We start from the raw sequence: 18,504 nt of genomic DNA, 5'->3' as shown, positions 1-18,504 counted from the left end.
TTCTCTTCTCTTCTCTTCTCTTCTCTTCTCTTCTCTTCTCTTCTCTTCTCTTCTTCTCTTCTCTTCCTTTCTTTTCACTTACTGTTCTTTTCTATTTATTTTAGTCTCCCCTTTACATATTTGCCTCTAGCTCTCTCCATTACTTGGCTTGAAGGTAAAAAAAGAACCCCCTCCCCCATAAAACTCTGTCTAGGATGGTAATTATTTCTAAGAATTCCCTGATTTAAACAATGCTACAATTTCAATAAACTCTCATTATACTTCTAACCATTGCTTATGTGGCGTCTTTGGGGCCAGAGAGGAGGCTTAGGAGAGAGGGTCTAGGACCATTTTAGATTCCACTTGCCAAAGTGGAGAAGGTGTTCATGGTAATTTCTTTAATATGTGGGGAAAGCTATTGCCTATTTTATAGCTCCAAGTTATCCCAGCTACACCACAGCTCTTCCCTATGTAGCTTTACTCTTGCCAATGGCCTTTGTTTTGCCACTACCAATGCTTTGAATGTTCTATCTCTTCTTCATATAATATATTCCCACTCCATCTCAGCGACCGCTCTCTTTCAAGTCTTCTCCATAAAACCTCGACTGAGCATCACCATTGCTGCTACCACCCTCACTATGACTACCAACTCTGATTATATGCAATCTCTTTTTTTCTTAAAACTCAATATAACTTTATAAAGATCTTATGGAAATTATGCTAACATGAGATTTAGAGATGAGATTTAGGCTTGAGTCATACTGACCTAGTCTTTTTATACCTGAAAATGAATCTCACGTTACAATATGAGACTATTACTTTGACTGAAATTTTGCATGTGTTTAAACTGTAAGTTTAAACAGAAAACTCACTGTGAACAGAAGTGACATATTGTTTTTATACTATCACACTTCACAGTGTCCCCCAGTGTCTTTCATACAGTAAGCAGTACTATTTTGTCAAGATGTACTGAATTGAAAGCTGCAGAGGAGATGGAGATGCCCTGGCATCACCTCGCACACAGTGTGCGCCCTCAATAAATGCTTTTTTTAATAAACTAACAGGAAGTGGAGTATATGCGGGTCTCTTTGCCTGATGTTCTCAATCATCCTAGAGAGAAGTAGGTATGTTTTTATGCTAAGGTGGCTATGGAGATATAGAGATATACTTAAAGAAAGGAAGACCTGGAGCAACAATTTGAGGTCATATGCTAGGTTTCAACAAAAAAACAATGAAAAAGAAAACTACAGATTGGCAAGTAGCAGCAGCGAAGGTCCTGCTAAACTGAACAGCAAGAATCTATAATAGGCCAGGCACAAGACACTCTCGATCATACAAATGAAGAGTTGGGCTTATTGCAAATAAAAGGGGAAGAAATTCTTTACTAGAAACAAACTCATTCCCTATGTATCTCTGGGATTTCGTAACATTCCAATTATATTTGTTCCTACCATTAGAATAATTATCCACAATAGAGCAATTGACCAAATTTTCTCTCTTGAGGCTATTATGATTTATTGCTTGATTATAAATTATAATTTAAAAAGAGATGTTTAAAATACCATCACATTGGAAGAGTACTTTTTTATTTTCAAGTTTATGAGTGTGATGTGGACATATTCAATTGAGTCATGTGTTATATATTCTTGGAATTAAACAGAAGCACACCCTCCCTTCGCAGTCTTAATATGTAATGGCATACACATAGTTGTAGGCAAGGGCTCTCCAGGGGAAGGGGAAGTCAGAACCAACTCAAAATTATTTTATAAGCCCCCTCTCCTGATTTTTTTCCCAGCATTTTCTCATGATAGCTTATCCTCTTTTTTACTTATACTTCTAACCTTTAAATTTTCAGTGCAATTATACTGAAACTGTTAAAACTGTTTTCTTGTATGTTTGCTATTTTTGGTTATTGATTTTTGTAATGTTTACCAATATATGGGTATATGTGTAATATGTAACACACATATGCCTATGCATATACTGTAGCATGATTTTGGAGTTGAGAAAAACCTAACTCTCCCACATATCAACTTGAAAGCAGAGTAATATTTAAAATAGCTGAGTCAGTTTCCTTATCCGTTAAAAGGAGGAAACAGTACTACTCTAGGTTTGTTGCGAGCTTTTAAATAGAGTGAAAGGGTAATGGATTTCCTGGTATATTGGATATAGAGTATATGAGAGAGACACCAAAGATCATACCAAGTGTTTTGACCTAAGCAACTGAAATAACAGAACTGGCATCAACTAATGGAGGACTCATAATTGTAGAGAAATATTCAATTTAGTTTTGAACCTGTTAAGGTTAAGATTTCTGGTGGATCTTCTTTGGTTATCTATTGCTGCTAGCAAACCCCTCCAAATTTAAAGCTTAAAACAACAATAACTTAATTGCTTTTGCATTTGCAATTTGATCAGAGCTCAAGGACCAACTCATCCCTTCACATCCACTGTGGTGCCACCACGGCTGAGGTGACATAACAGCTAGGGACTGGAATCATTTAGATTCACTCAACATATCTAGCAATTGGTGCTAGCTGTCAGCTCAGACCTTAGCTAACTAAGGTTGTTGGCTGGAACACCTACACTGACCCCTTCATGGTGTTACTTGGCTTCCTCACAGCAGAGTGGATGGTTTCTAAGAACATCCCAAGAGAACCATGTAGCAGTTCTATTTTCTCTTAGGATATAGCCTCAGATTTTACATAGTATCACTTCCATAATAGTCATAGGCCTACCCAAATTCAAGCATATGGAAAACATGCTCCATTCTCTGTTTGGAAGACTCAATGTCACATTTTAAGAAGAGCATGTGGAATGGCAGATATTATTGTAATCATCTTGGAAAATAAAATCTGCCACAGATCTGTAGTTGAAAATGTTGAAGAAGTAGTACGTAACATAAGAGTGTAGGTGTAGTCTGGTTATCAACATTTTACAGTCTTTAACATTTAGGTGGGATGAGACTACCAAAGAAGAGAATAACACCAAAGACTGAGCCCTGGGGAACTCCAACATTAAGGTGTCAAAGAGAAAATGAACTGAGAAAGGAGAGTGTGTTGGAATGACTACTGAAATGGAAAAATCAAAAGAATTGGTTCCTTCTTCCTCATAATGTCTCTTTGAAATCTACCTCCTCAAGATCTGCCCTGGTAAGAGAAACTGAGTTCGTTGAGAAACTGAGTTTGTTGTATATACTGTTAGGTCTGGGACCTTATACCAGCCCATGTGATGAAACAAAACTTGTCTAAATATGTCAAAATAATCTCTTCCCTTTGGCTATTGACTGATCTAAGGATGGGCATGTAACCCATTTCTGGTTAAGGGATAACAAAAGAATTAACATAAAGATGTTTTTCTTCCCAAATACAATCTAGCAAGGAAAAGCTGTTTTTATCCTCTCCCTCTTCTCCTTAAGTGTAAACATACTCCCTGATGATATATCAAGTATGTTGTAACAATGGGACCAAAACATCAAGTCTAAGACAGAATATAACTTAGTAAAGATAACAGTTGAAAAAATAGAAAAAAAACTCCTATAGACTTACACTCTAAATTTTTGCACCAAAGAGCATTCTTAAACAATGCAGCTTTTTAAATTTTACATTGTAATCTTAGCTTGAAGTGTGACAAATTGTAGGTGTTATTTCTCTCTCCTATATTAACCTTCTTTGTTTCCTTTTTCACTGTACTAATACAATGACTTAATTTTATAACACTTGTCAAGAAACTGAAGCAAATGATGATATTGGAAAAACTACATACAAGCTATAACAAATAAGAAAGTTTGTAGACTTTCACAATAGCCAATTTGATGTTTTACATAGACTGACTTCATTCTAAATCAGCACCGTGTATCTAATACACCATGGTCTACTTTTCCACCCCTCCAAAAGGAAGACGAGTTCTATTAACATAAAAATACCCACCTTTTAAAAACAAACAAAAAACTCTGAAGTCAAATCATACTAGTAATGAAAGAAACACAGTGGTGGCAAATTATATGAAGTTTTATAACAGGACTTCTATATTATTGCTTAAGAGAAAAGCAGTTATCAGTCAGCATCTTATTCTTTACCAGCCACTGTACTAAGCCCTGGGGATAGAGAAATAAACCAAACACACATGACTATTCTCCTCATAGCACAGTGAAGAATGGAGACATCAGCAGTCCAGTGAAAAAATAGAGCTCCTAAGCATATAAATATAAGTAAATAAGCAAATATTGGTGCATGGAATTTATAAAAAATGAAAGTAATGAAAGTCCTAGGTACTTTGGTGTCATAGAATAGAACAATCTAATCTGTTTACAAAGGCAGAGAAGGATAAATAAAATTTAGCAAAGTGAAAGTAGGAAGGAAAACACTGCCGATAAAGGAAAGAGGTTGTTCAAAGGGTAGGAATAGAAAAGAATAGGAAATATCTGAAAATATTTTTAAAACTACATAGTCCAACAGAGATTGACTGAGATACCAAAGAGGCAGTAGCAGGAGTCTGAGGCTGAATATTTACATAAGGCCTGATTAAGAAGGATCACAACAAAGGTGCCTGGGTGGCTCAGATGGTTGAGCATCTGACTCTTGATTCTGGCTCAGTTCGTGATCTCAGGGTCGTGATCTCAGGGCTGTGAGATCGTGCCCCGCCTCTACCCCTGCATCGGAGCCACGCTTGGGGCTCCTCGCTCAGCACAGAGTCTGCTTGTCCCTCTCCTCTGCTCTTCCCCCACCCACTCACGCTACCTCTGAAATCAATCAATCAATCAATCAATAAAATCTTAAAAAAAAAAAGAAGGATCACAACAGAAATTTTGGGCTTTACACAAAAGTCAATGGGGATCCCTCAAAAGGATTTAAGCAAGATTTATATTAAAAGAAAAAATATTCACTCTAAGCTTTAATGATGTTAGGAGATGAATTGGGAAATTATTGCAATGTTGTATGTGTAAGATAAGAACAGATTTAATTAGAGTGGGAGTTGCAAAGATGGAGAGTAGTAGATTGATAATATTTAGAAAGGAAATATTAACAGAAATTGATGGCAGATTGAATTCATTTCAATTTTAGATATGCACAGTTTGAGTGCCTATAAAACATCTAAATGGAAAAACAGAGATGTCAAAAAGGCAGGTAGACATATTTATCTGGAACTCGAGGGAAAAAAATACAAAGCTTGGGATGAACATGTTATTTTGGCAATCATAGACTTATAAATGGAAACTGAAGCTTTAGAAATATTGAAGAATGAGGATGGATATCAGTCATTCAGCAAATAAGTGAGTACCCATTTTGTAAACAGTTGTAGGGTAGAACTTCCAATTGAGAATCTAGACACATGTTGGTATACTTACTTGGATTTACACATACATTAAAGAACTGTGTAATAAATATGACCCCATCAAATATATTCTGAAATATACATCACAGAGTGAAAATAAACTTTTTTTTTTTTTGCTTAGGTAAAATGTTGAGCTTCGTTTCAAACAGCATAACTAAAAATAAATATTAATATGGACATCTGGATTTTTTTTAAATGAAACTTAAGAAAACTCACTTAAAACTCAAGATATATGTAAAGCTTAAAATTACCCTTTCTCTGGGTGCACAGCTATAGATCTTGGTTGGTCCAGGCCTTGGGAAATAATTACATAACGGAAAGAGCCATTGAGTCTTGCAACTTCAATTAAGTTGAAACCATGATCTGTCCAATATATGTTACCTAGGAGAAATACAGATGTGTTTATAATATGGTTGTGAGAAAGAAAATTATTTATTAGTTATGGCTAAAATTAACTTTCTGAGCAGTCACATAAGTATCAAAAAATCATTTACTTCCTATATATTATTTAATGTGTACATTTCCTAAGTGGAAAGCTGTAAATAAACTAATATGCAGATACTTCCCAAGCTCACACATCTGCAGTTTAAACCATATAATGATACATTTGTATGCTAAAAATAAGTTGAAACTTCTCTCACCTGAAGAAGGGATCTATTTTAACTTTCTACTGACTCCAGGCAAAAGAGAACTTCTAACACTTTTGTTTACCTGCCTCACAGTTCCCAGGAGATTTGGGCCAAGTTAATACTACATAATCTACTTCTGCATAAAAACACTTGTCTAAAGACTCTAAAGCATTAGAAAGGATGAAGCCAAGAGCAAAAGAGACTATTTATCCCTGTGGCTAGAAGTACAAAAAAACAAAACAAAACAAAACAAAAAACTGTTATGAGTTAGAAACAGAATTTTTATGAAGGAGATTGAGATGCTAACAAAATAGGTATGCAACAAATGCAACAAGAACAGAAAAAGCCATGGATTATACCAGCAATCCAGTCAATAGCTATGCCCTCCACTCTTCCCAAGCCATTGGTAATGATATCTTCTTTCCAAGTCTGATCTCTTTTAGCTCGGCTAATTTTATTGAAGCCCATGTCTGTCCAGTAGATGGTATCATTTTCTATGGATAAGACAGAAAGAAAAAACAAAAAACAAAAAAACATACACATACACTATAAAAGGTATCAATATATGTATTGGGATCACATTGCATTAGTACTTTGGGGATTATCATCCTGGGTATACTAGGGTATAAATATTCTTCAGGACAATTTACTAACACAAATAGCAAGAAAGATATGAAAACAACATGAAAGAACCTAGTCAAATGGTTTTTCCTAAAAGTACTTTTGAAATATGTGTGGAAATGACCTATCACATCCTTGATTATTTCTTCTTCATTTTTCTACTCATTTAACTCAATAAATACTTATCTCACGTTATTTTGCAATCCTGATGTCAAACCATGCTATTTTGGACCACGGGTTTTCTCTTCACACCTATACCTGTGTCTGAGTTCTCTAAATATGAAAAGAATACTACCGGAGGTAATCACCAGAGTCTCAAAGTAGAGAGAGAATGGAAAGAAACATAAGGGCATTTCCACTGTATCAGGAGTGTTTTAAGCATAAGGTCATTCAAAATGTGTAACGTCTTAAAAATGCCCTAGCATTCAATTATTCCTTCTGAGATACTAGTTTCCCAAATGTCAACTACAAACCCCTTACATTATTTTTCAAACTCTGATTGTACAAATGCGCTTAAGAATACTTGAAAAATGGCTCTATGCTATTGCAGAGTCTTTAAATAACAGTGCTTTTTGAATATTTGAATGAAAAATGTGTCCAAAGATTATAAATGAAATATATTATATGTGCATGCATATGCATAAAGGGTAGCAATTATAGACCAATGATTTTAAATATAGCCACCAGAAAGACACTGGGGACAAATCATTAAATAATAATTTGCCACCAACTAAGTAAGTTTTTGTGTTGTGACCTACGTGGCCATTTGAAGAACAAATCCTTTAAGACCAATATAATTTCCCTCTGGCACAGTGACAGACTATGGAAATAAAGAAAAAGCAATTAGTATAATAAAGCCATTTATCAGTAAGTTTTGAGAATCCATTTCAAGTAAAATATAGTCTAAATTCCTTTGCCTAATTGGAAAAAGAGTCCAAAACCCCCTTGTTCTCAAGAATGGTAAGTCAAATACGTAATTGTTTGAAGCAGAGCAGATACCATTTTCAAATATTTATCTGGAAAGCAAGAATTTGTTTGATTTTTCCAATTTTGTTAAAGTATTAGTTAACATTTGAAAGAGTGAATCAATGAACAATAAACATTATTTTTGCATCAATACTAAGCATTAAGTCAAATCCAAACCTTTTCTGCAAGTGTTAGACCCATATATCTAACTGCCTACTTTGTATCTCCACTTGTATGTAGAGAAGGCAATCTTGGAATACAAAAGACAAATTCTGGATTTCTATGTGAAACACTCTTCTCTTGCAGTCTTCCACATAGCAACTCCACATGCCATGATGGTCTGATGGATGGTATCTCCATCCTGTGTTTCTTGGACTAAAAACCTCATATTATCCTTGATTACTTTTTCTCAAACTTCACAGCTAATCCATCACCCAAATACTCTAGTGTTCAATCTATTACCAAGTATTTTTCGTTCTTTTTATTGTTCTTTCAAATCATATCCATGATCCAACTACCTCTTACACTCTCTACTACTTACAATGCAATCCAAACTACTATTAACTCTTGTCTGAAGCACAGTTGACTCTTGAACAACCCGAATTTGAACTGTGTGGGCCCATTATACGTGGATTTTTTTCAATAAATATATTGAACAATATTGATATAGTCACTGACAGACAATTTATCTTGTAGGCAGATGACATAAACTTACAGCATCAATAAACTCAATAAAGTACTATAAATGTATTTCTCTTATGATTTTCTTAGTAACATTTTCTTTTTCTAGCTTGCTTTATTCTAAGAATACAGTATAATATAGTACATAGAACATACATACAAAATATGTGTTAAGGAAGTGTTTATGTTATTGTTAAGGCTTCTAGTCAACAGTAGGCTATTAGTAGTTAAGTTTTGGGGGAGTCAAAAGGTATATACAGATTTTTGAGTGCACAAGGGTCAGTGCCTCTAATCCCCATGTTGTCCAAGGTCAACTACATTGCAAATAGCTTTCTAACTGATTGCCCAGCTTCAATTTGTCTCAGTACTCCCCAGTTCTTTCTCTACTTAGGGGCCACTGTTACCCTTTTAAAAAGTAAACAGGATCATTTCTCTCCTCTCCAGTCAGAGTCTCTAATCATTTGTCATCTCATCCAAGGTAAAATTAAAGTTCCTTCCCATGACCTTCAAGATCTACCCTTCAACGCTCTCTCACCTGGCGTCCTTCCACTCCCCCCCTCACTCATCACCTCTGGTAACAGTCCTTTCTCTCTTCCTCACACAAACCAAATACCATCAGTCTAAGGTTCTTTACATTACTCTTTCTGTTTGGAAGCTCTTTCCTCAGATATCTGCACACCTGTCTTAGCCCAAATATCCCCTCCTTCTTACTGAAACTTCCCCTGACTACTCTGTAAAAAATTATTTCCTTGACATGCTCTACCTCCCTTACCAAACCTGTTTTTTCCATAGCATTTATTACTGTCAAACCCATTATATATGTACTGGGTTGTTTCTTCAGTGTCTGTCTTATCTCACAGAAATGTAATCTCTGTGAGGGTTGGGGCTTTATTTTTTATTTATATATATATATTTTTTATTTATATAGCCATTCCCATATGCTAACATGATTTAACAGAGAATAGTAGAGATATCAGAAGAGTAAGATAAACTGAGACATTCTAAAAATGAACTTTTAAAAAATGTTGTTCACTGCTTTATCCCTGGCACCTAGAATAATAATATCTGACACACAGTGAGCTCAAAGTAAACATTTGGTGAATAACGTGAATGCGATGTGCTATACAAAGACTGGCTGGAAGGGGATACAGGGAAGACACAGCTTTTACCATGAGAAGCTTTATAAGCTCAATAAGGAGAAGGTATGAGCGGGAAACAAAAGGACTAACAATTCACAAGAGTGTAGTATGAATAATGAAGTGGGGGAAATCGGAGGGGGAGACGAACCATGAGAGACGATGGACTCTGAAAAACAAACTGAGGGTTCTAGAGGGGAAGGGAGTGGGAGGATGGGTTAGCCTGGTGGTGGGTATTGAGGAGGGCACATTCTGCATGGAGCACTGGGTGTTATGCACAAACAATGAATCATGGAACACTACATCTAAAACTAATGATGTAATGTATGGGGATTAACATAAGAATAAAAAAATAAAAATAAAAAAATAAAAAAAAAGTGTAGCATGAACAGCATGTCAGTAGTACAGGCAAGGAATTTTGCAAGAGTTCAAAGAAAACATTCACAACAATCTTCACAAGTCTTACAAAAACTACCCTATTTTGTATGGGAATCTTACTTTTGAATTACCCTCTAGTAGCTCTGCCAGGCTGCAAATTCCTATGCCATGTAACTAGGAAACGTTCTTTCTCACATATACCATTACATCTCGCATATACGTTTATTAATATTGAGCTGAAATTGGGGCTTTACATTTCTTCTTAGAAACAGACCATGAGAAGGGCGCCTGCGTAGCTCAGCTGGTTAGTGTGTGACTCTTGATTTCGGCTCAGGTCATGATCTCAGTGTCCTGGGATCAAGCACCACTTTGTGCTCTGCGCTCAGCTTGGCCTCTGCTTGGAATTCTTTCTCCCTCTCCCTTTGCCCCTCCCCCCACTCGTGCTCATTCTCTCTAAATAAATAAGTAAGTAAAATCTTTTTTTTTTTTTTAAGATTTTATTTATTTATTTGGGACAGAGAGCATGAGAGGGAGGAGGGTCAGAGGGAGAAGCAGACTCCCTGCCGAGCAGGGAGCCCGATGTGGGACTTGATCCCGGGACTCCAGGATCATGACCTGAGCCGAAGGGAGTCACTTAACCAACTGAGCCACCCAGGCGCCCGTAAATAAAATCTTAACAATGAAAAAAAAGAAAGAAGGAAACAGACTGTGAGATAATTCATGGGTAGGAATTGCAACTGGCCCAACTTTTACCAACGTAGTCACATGTGCAGTAGACACATCATGAATATTCATTTTGTGGATAATAGATTAATTTGTAATGCTGAGGCTATCTCTAAATGGTCAAGTCGACTAGATCAAAGCACTGATGAACTGAGAAGTTTCCTGGTATTATTTCTATTAGGCATATTTTGGAGATTAGTGAGCAAATCAATCATGTGGTGATACAGTAAGGAGGACGAAAACAACAGAAGAATTAAATCAGTCACTCATAGCCAAATCCCTTTCTTATCAGTTCTTTCACATACATATTGCATACCTATACACTTTAAATTGAGTAAGTTCACAGATATATAAGAATATGTTTTCTTAAAAAGAAAATATATCTTCTAATATCTGGGAATATCTGCAAAATAAACAAATGATGTCAAGAATGTCTTAATTAGGAATAAAATCAGGCTGAAAGATGATAAAAATTTTACAACAAACTATAAAGATACAAAATGGAAATACATACAAATATAGAAAGGGAAGAAAAGACTATCATAACCATGTCCTGATACTTATTCCAAAATATGATATTTTTTAACTTTAATTATCCTTATTCAACACATATGTATAGAATATTTAGTGTGTGCTAAACATTATTATAGGCTTAGGAGTTTGGTGGTGAACATGATAGACAGTCCTTGTAATCATGGAGTTCACTTCTGGAATTGAATTAAAAATAAACTGTCTTAAAACATATAGTAATTGGTAATGTATAAAATAATCAGAGGACTGGAAAATAGAATTTGTAATTTAAGGTAATAACAATTATAATTAGCTCCCCACAGATATAATAAGACACATAGGATACTTGGTAACTATTTTCAAGGATTACATATAGAGAGATTGGAGGCCAGCTATTGTGCGTTGTAACTACAGTCAGAATTAAAAGAAAAATCACATATGGTCATAATAATATTAGTCTGTAAAACAAGGGAGAGGCCTACTGACACTGAGAAAAGTTAAACTTTTTGAATTAAGCTGAAGAGCTGACCATCTACAGAAATAGATTACGCACAGTCTTGTCTGAAAATAAGAAATAAGAAATACAAATCTCTTAAAGTCCTTTCACCCCTATTTTTTATTATTTTAATAATAATATATAATAGTATATATTATTATATATAATTTTTAAAATTTTTATTATGGAATAATTCTTATTATTATAAAATAAAATTTTATTGTATATTATATATTATATAATTTTATTATTATTATCTATTTTTATGATTAATTAACACTTAATTGATCTAGTGAATGCACTTGTCTCCATGTTAGCTTGGGTTGTTGTATACTTCTTAGAAAATTCAAAGTCCTGTTTCCCCACCTAAATTGACATACTATTTCAGAAAACACCATACCAAAAAAAAAAAAAAAAAGATAAAATATAAGGTAGAAGGTTACCATACTTCCCTCTCCTAATGAAATAATCACCAGCACACCAGGAAGATAGCAGACTACAGTGCAAGGGGTCTAGGGCTGGGATCTTAGCATTTATCACTGTCCCACCGTTTCCCATGAGACTTTCACAAAGTTACTTTGTCTCACTTGGCCTCAGTTTCCTCACATATGAATATGAATATACAAATATAAATAGAAAGACAGAGATAGATATAAGTAAAAAAAGGTAAAATTTAGATAACCTTTAGGGTTTCTTTCAACTCTTGATGTTCTAATGTTAAGATTTAATTTTTCAGTTGCACTTAAAAGGAATACAGTATTTTCAAAGTTCTGCCCAATTTGAACTGTTACATAGATTTTCCTTTTTCTCTGTAAATTTTTTCTCATTTTAACTAGCTTTGTTGTCTGGCGCTAAAAAGAATAAAGCATATGATTTTTCCCAGAACATGCTACTAATGGTTATTAAACCACATTTATTTTTTTAACTCAGACCTTTTCACTTATCCTACTAAATGCTACCTTGTTACATTTGATCAGTGATCTTGTCAATTAACATTTAAAAAAAAAATAATGTTATCCAATGACTCCTTTTTGTGATATCCACAATTTGGTAGGTAGGTTTTCTGTATCTTTATTCAAGGCAATAATAAATATGTTGAACAGAATCAAAAATATACTTTGGGCATACCATTTTCTGCAGCAATGGCAACTCCATCATCCTTTCATATCTGGCTGATACAACCAGGAAGAACTCCTACCTAACAGATGAAGAGGCAAGAAATTCTCAACATTCTCCCCTTTCCAGGAACCCCTCTGTGCTGATCTACTTTGGTTGATAGTGCTTCCCTTGGGAGATAAGGAGCAAGCGACTGGCTTCAACGAAGGAATGGTTTTAGAATATATTATTATTAAAAGTAAAGGGGAGCTTATTATTTTAGCTTCCTCCTCAATTACTAGGGTTTTTTTTTTTTTTTTTCCTGCACCAGTGTTGAATACGTCTGAAAGGTAAAAATTACAGTGAAGTTGGGGCGCCTGGGTGGCCCAGTTGTTAAGCGTCTGCCTTCGGCTCAGGTCATGATCCCAGGGTACTGGGATCCAGCCCCGCATCGGGCTCCCTGCTCTGCGGGAAGCCTGCTTCTCCCTCTCCCATTCCCCCTGCTTGTGTTCCCTCTTTGGCTGTGTCTCTCTCTGTCAAATAAATAAATAAAATCTTAAAAAAAAAAAAATTACAGTGAAGCCAAGAAAAATACTGGCTTTTTGGATGGGTCTTTTACAAATATTATAATATTTTTGTAAAAGATCTATATCTTAGCTCTTTGATCACGTATCACCAAGCTTTAGTCTTTTGTTTTGTCTAGAATTCTAAAAGGTAACGTAAATATAACAGATACAATCTCAACTTTGGTAAAAGTAAGGACATCCAACCTTAATTCTGAGAACACCAAAAGACTATAAACGTTTCTGGCTCCTATTATAATTGTTATTATTTTACAAATAAGAGCCAGTGCTATAAGGATCAGGAAAAAAATGTGAAGATGGAAAGAGTTTGTGAGCTATTAACTATCAGAATAAAAGGAACTATAAAGAAAATGGGAGACAGAAGTAAAGGAAGGGAGGAAGGAAAGGAATCACACTTCTCCGTTATCATTGGCATAGCCATTCCCATATGCTAACATGATTTAACAGAGAATAGTAGAGATATCAGAAGAGTAAGATAAACTGAGACATTCTAAAAACGAACTTTTTAAAAATGTTGTAATTGGTGCTTGAGGGACAAGTTTCTTCTATCATCTTTTATCAGTATATTGCTGATAAATTAAAACCATTTTATAGCACTATGTATAAATGTCGCTATATTTTGGATCTAGCACCTAGTGTGAGAAAGACTACTGGATGGCAAAAAATGTATTGTCATGGTTAGTGAAGCTACAAAAATTAGAAGTTACCCCACAATTTATATTTAAAAATCTTACCATAAGCTTCCTTTTGCCTTAATTAAAGCAAAAATGAAAACCTCTAGCATAAACAAATCCTTCTGAAAGGATCTGAGTTTGGTCATTAGATCCGGTAACGTGGAAGGATTCTAGTACCTAGTTCCTAAGGTAATAATTTGGTGAATGACACCATGGAAGCTCAGAATCTGGTTGACCTCTAGGAGGCTTACTTTTCCCAGGTTCATAAATTAATAAGATTATAGAAATTTTATAGAAAACAAGAATCTTTAGTAATACATTCTGCTAGTACCTTCTTAGACATTACACAGAAGTTGTTAAGAAAGTCAAGTTAGATCCACAACACAAAGAATTACTTAAGGACAGTTCCAAATTGTGAGTACTAAAATTTGCAAATTTGTTTAGCTTAATTTATTTGCTGATTTTTTTTTTCCAACTTGTTGGACCATTTATACTCTATCCCACACTTTATTTTTTTTTTTAAAGATTTTATTTATTTATTATTTGAGACAGAGAGAATGAGAGAGACAGAGAGCACATGAGAGGGGGGAGGTCAGAGGGAGAAGCAGACTTCCCGCTGAGCAGGGAGCCCGATGCGGGACTCGATCCCGGGACTCCAGGATCATGACCTGAGCCGAAGGCAGTCGCTTAACCAACTGAGCCACCCAGGCGCCCCATACTCTATCCCACACTTTAAAAATAAAGATATTTATGCTCACTCCCAAAAGCACATGCTAACTTAGGGGAAAGTATATGTAAAGTATGCCTCGGTTTCTTGATAAACTTCAGGCTTGGTCTAGAGAATGTTTTATCTATGACTATTCAACTATTGCCAATTAGTGTACTCTTTATTACCTTATAGGGAAAGCTGTTAGGATTTCATTGCTGTTCTGCTTTCAGCTTTTGTTGTTATATACAAATAAGGATTGGCTATAAGGAGTCAGTATTAAACTCATGGCACTGATGTTTATACAGAACCTGCACTTTGTTAAGATCAGAAAGAACAGTATCCCTCACCCTGCCACCTCTCCAACCACCAACTTTTACTTGGACTCTAATTATTTACCATCACTTTCAGATGTGCTGGTTGCATACACCTTTCCCCTTTGAGGTCAAAAATATAAGGCTTCTCTGTGGTTTTTATTGTCATTTGTCAGCAGTGACCTTAACAGGTAGGCCCAGAAATTTAACTGTTTCTCCATTTACAAAGACTGCCTTAAGGCATGCAATTCATTAATTCGTCTAGGTTAGTTGAGATAATGATTTCCAAACTGATTTCATTCTAAAACTTTGACACATAGGTCGGTTACCTCCAATCCAAACCCTATTTTTTGTTCTTTTGGAAATCACCTTGTAATTTTTGGAAAGAAGAGACTTTCTCACATCACTTCTGCATTTCCAGTCATCATACATCTAAATGCTCTATTTTGTTCTGGTCTGTGTCTCGTTTCAACCCAGATACGGGATTCATTTCAGCCCTTTTCCCTGATCCACTTCCTATAAACCCACCCACACATGAAATACAAATAGTACAACAGAATTTATGGAAGCATGGGATTGGGGATAAGGTATAACAACATAAAAACTTCAAACTGAAACTTAGATACCGTATTCTAAAAAGTGCTCTGGTCATACCCACCAGAGGTGATTTTTCAATGGTACCCCGGGCCTTACACCTTATTGCCCACCCCTTTCCTCCTAGCTCATCTCAATTTATCATTCCCTCCCCTTTCAGATTACCCAGTCTCCAAAAAGAAACCCTCTATAACTATCGTCCCCAACCTCAGCAACCGGTTTGCCTTCACACGGTTCAAAACACAATAGTCCTCAAATGGCTGTCCATTAGAGTTGCCTAGAGAAGTTTAAAAAAAAAAAAGACAGTGAAGGTAAGGGTTCACCTCAGTGATTTTTAAATTGCTTAGTCTGGGGCAGTGTGCTGGTTGAGAATGATTAGCTAACTCATCAAAAGTACAGATAAGAAGAAAAACACTTGTTATTTAACAGGATCCAAGATCTTGTGAAGGAGATCGCTCTTGTAAAATGCTACCCCACCCCTGTTACAAACTCAGTGCTATTACTGGCTCACTACTAAAAGGATTTTCAAAGACAAAAGAGGGAGAGAAGGGCTTGACACCATCTCCAGAATACCACGTTTGGGATTTTTTTTTTTCTCCAGTTGGAGGAGGTCTTTAACTTGAAAAAAAAAATATATGTATTTTTAAATTTGTTGATTCTGATGAGACAGGGAAACTGAAGGGACCCCATGGATCCCATAAAAAAAAGTTGTTTCTTTTTTCCTGTGTCCAGCTTCTATTCTTGCTAGGGCCTGCACCCCCACCCCACTCTACACATGCCTTGTAATGCAAATAGCTTACGCCTTCCTTGTAAGGGACAGAGATAATGCTATCTTTGTAGTCTTCCAGCACAATAGATAACAACTAAGGAGCGACCATAAAATAAAAAAAAAAAAAAAGAGAGAGAGAGAGAGAACTCCAAGACCACTGACTCTAAACTCCTTGACACCAAGACCCCTGGCTTCAGGGAATAAGTGATTTATGAAGGATACCTGGACCCTGTCCTTGTTCTGACCAGTTTCTGGATGCCTAATCACCAGTAAAAATCTTAGACCCCAAGCAAAGAGGAGACTCCCTCCTTTCCTTTATAAGACTCCCTGACACTTAGTCTGTCTGTATCTACTCTCTCTGTATCTTCAATAAACTCTGCTTTCACCTCCAACTGGCTCATGTTTGATTTCCAACTTGCATGGTCCTGCAGAAACCCCTCTGGGTCCTTGGACCTGGCCTTCCTGCATCACTGATAATCCACTGGCCCCAGATCTGTCAGAAACCACTGCTCTTCAATCTATGCCTAAATCAAGCTAAATCAAAAGGCAGCTCAAGGAGATTACTTTGCGTGGATCCTTCTCCATTCTCAATAAGCTGGCTTTTATTGAACCATGTACGATACGTCCTCTGCCACACATACGTATTCTTTGTTTTATTTTTTTTTCTTTTAAATTATGTAGACATTGTGAGCCCTGAAATTGATCGCATTCCTGTCTTTGTACTTGTTATTAGAAATAACAAATATTGTGATTGCTGCCAACTTTCAGCAAAAATACAGTATTTTACAGCATACAGTTTATTTCTAGTTTCATGTTATTTTTTTTCCCTCTTTTCTTACAGCTCATTCCCTCACATCTTAATTGTTCATCTTACTGCCATTCCCACATTTTTGAAAGTACATACAATAATATTTAGAATAAGATGAGATATATGTGCTGGTTTTTTTTACAAAGATTTATTTGTTTATTTGAGAGAGAGTGAGAGGGCATGTGCACAGAGGAAGAGGCAGAAGACTCCCCACCAAGCAGAGTCCAATGTGGGGTTCAATCCCAATATCTGAGATCATGACCTGAGCCAAAGGCAGACACTTAACTGATTGAGCCACCCAGGCGCCCCAAGATACATGCTTTTTAACTTATCAAATCATAGTTTATACATAAGTGACATCAGAGTCAGTCAGCTATACACACTGTAGGGAATGGTTACACATTGTCTTACAAGAAAATGTGAAAATGGTGATTTTTACTTATTTTTCTCATCCTTTAAGAATTTCTATTTTAGTGTATATTTAATACAAGTAAATAATTTGTTAATAAAGTGATAAAAAACACATGTATTTTAAGTGAAATCTCTTCTTGGTTAACCAGTAGTTATATGATAAAAAAGAAAGGCTTGCTACCAGGAGTATGGCTGCTACTTTCCAATCACACCCCATTTTTTTTTATATATATATTTTAAAGATTTTATTTATTTATTTGACAGAGAGATAGAGAGAGAGCACAAGTAGGCAGAGAGGCAGGCAGAGGGAGAGGGAGAAGCAGACTCTCCACCTAGCAGGGAGCCTGACGCGGGGCTCGATCCCAGTACCCTGGGATCATGACCTGAGCCGAAGGCAGCCACTTAACCGACTGAGCCACCCAGGCACCCAGTCACACCCCATTTTTGACATGCTCTGTGCCATGGCACACCAGCTGAAACCGCTGGAGCCTACTGAGTGCTACGGAAATTGAGAGGAAAGCAAGGTCTGTCAAGGTCATCAGAAAAGACTTCAGGGGTGAAGTGAGGCTTTCACTGATCCTTGAATACTGGGTAGCGTTTGGATTCACATTTGCAGAAATGCACAATATAGTTTACAGAAACCTAGTTGAGAAAATGAACCAATTTAATAAATGTAGTCATCTTCATAATAATAGGAGAGACGACAACTGCATTTCAGGAAGACTAGGGAGCAAAAACTGATGACAGCCAGTTGTGAATCCATCCGATATCCTAGGTACAGATACAAATTAAGTTCTACTTCCTATTCTTTTCCAACTTTGAAAGCATTTCTTTAAACATTTTGCAGGTTAATAAGGACCCAAGTTCTCGATATTTCATATTAAAAGGATTCATTAATAAAGTGCTAATGAATTACATTTGTTTCTTTCATTTTGAGAAAGGCAAATCAATACAAACGCTAATGGGTAATTTTCTGAGAGCAACAAATCACTGAAGAACTCCATCCTTGTGAGTAAATAAAATAAAATCTGCAGACTTCAAAGGTTTTAGATATCTTAATCCCCTTAAGGTACAATGTTATGAAACCTTAGATAAT

At 35.9% G+C, this 18,504-nt stretch overlaps 1 protein-coding gene across 1 annotated transcript in view; it reads right to left on the bottom strand.

Annotated features, from left to right (window-relative positions):
- Positions 1 to 18,504, bottom strand: part of LRP1B (LDL receptor related protein 1B) — a 1,834,834-nt gene that overhangs the window by 459,086 nt on the left and 1,357,244 nt on the right. Inside the window, exons 36-37 of the mRNA XM_035008121.1 lie at positions 6,302 to 6,436; positions 5,565 to 5,694 (exon numbers count right to left, since the gene is read on the bottom strand). Coding sequence (XP_034864012.1) covers positions 5,565 to 5,694; positions 6,302 to 6,436 — 265 coding nt within the window. The remainder of the gene's footprint in view (positions 1 to 5,564; positions 5,695 to 6,301; positions 6,437 to 18,504) is intronic.

Source organism: Mirounga leonina, unplaced genomic scaffold, assembly GCF_011800145.1.
Source record: "Mirounga leonina isolate KUSES-001 unplaced genomic scaffold, KU_Mleo_1.0 Mir_151, whole genome shotgun sequence".
NCBI classification, from domain to species: Eukaryota; Metazoa; Chordata; class Mammalia; order Carnivora; family Phocidae; genus Mirounga; species Mirounga leonina.
Note: the sequence above shows the minus strand (reverse complement) of the source record. Positions and strands in the feature narration are given on the sequence as shown.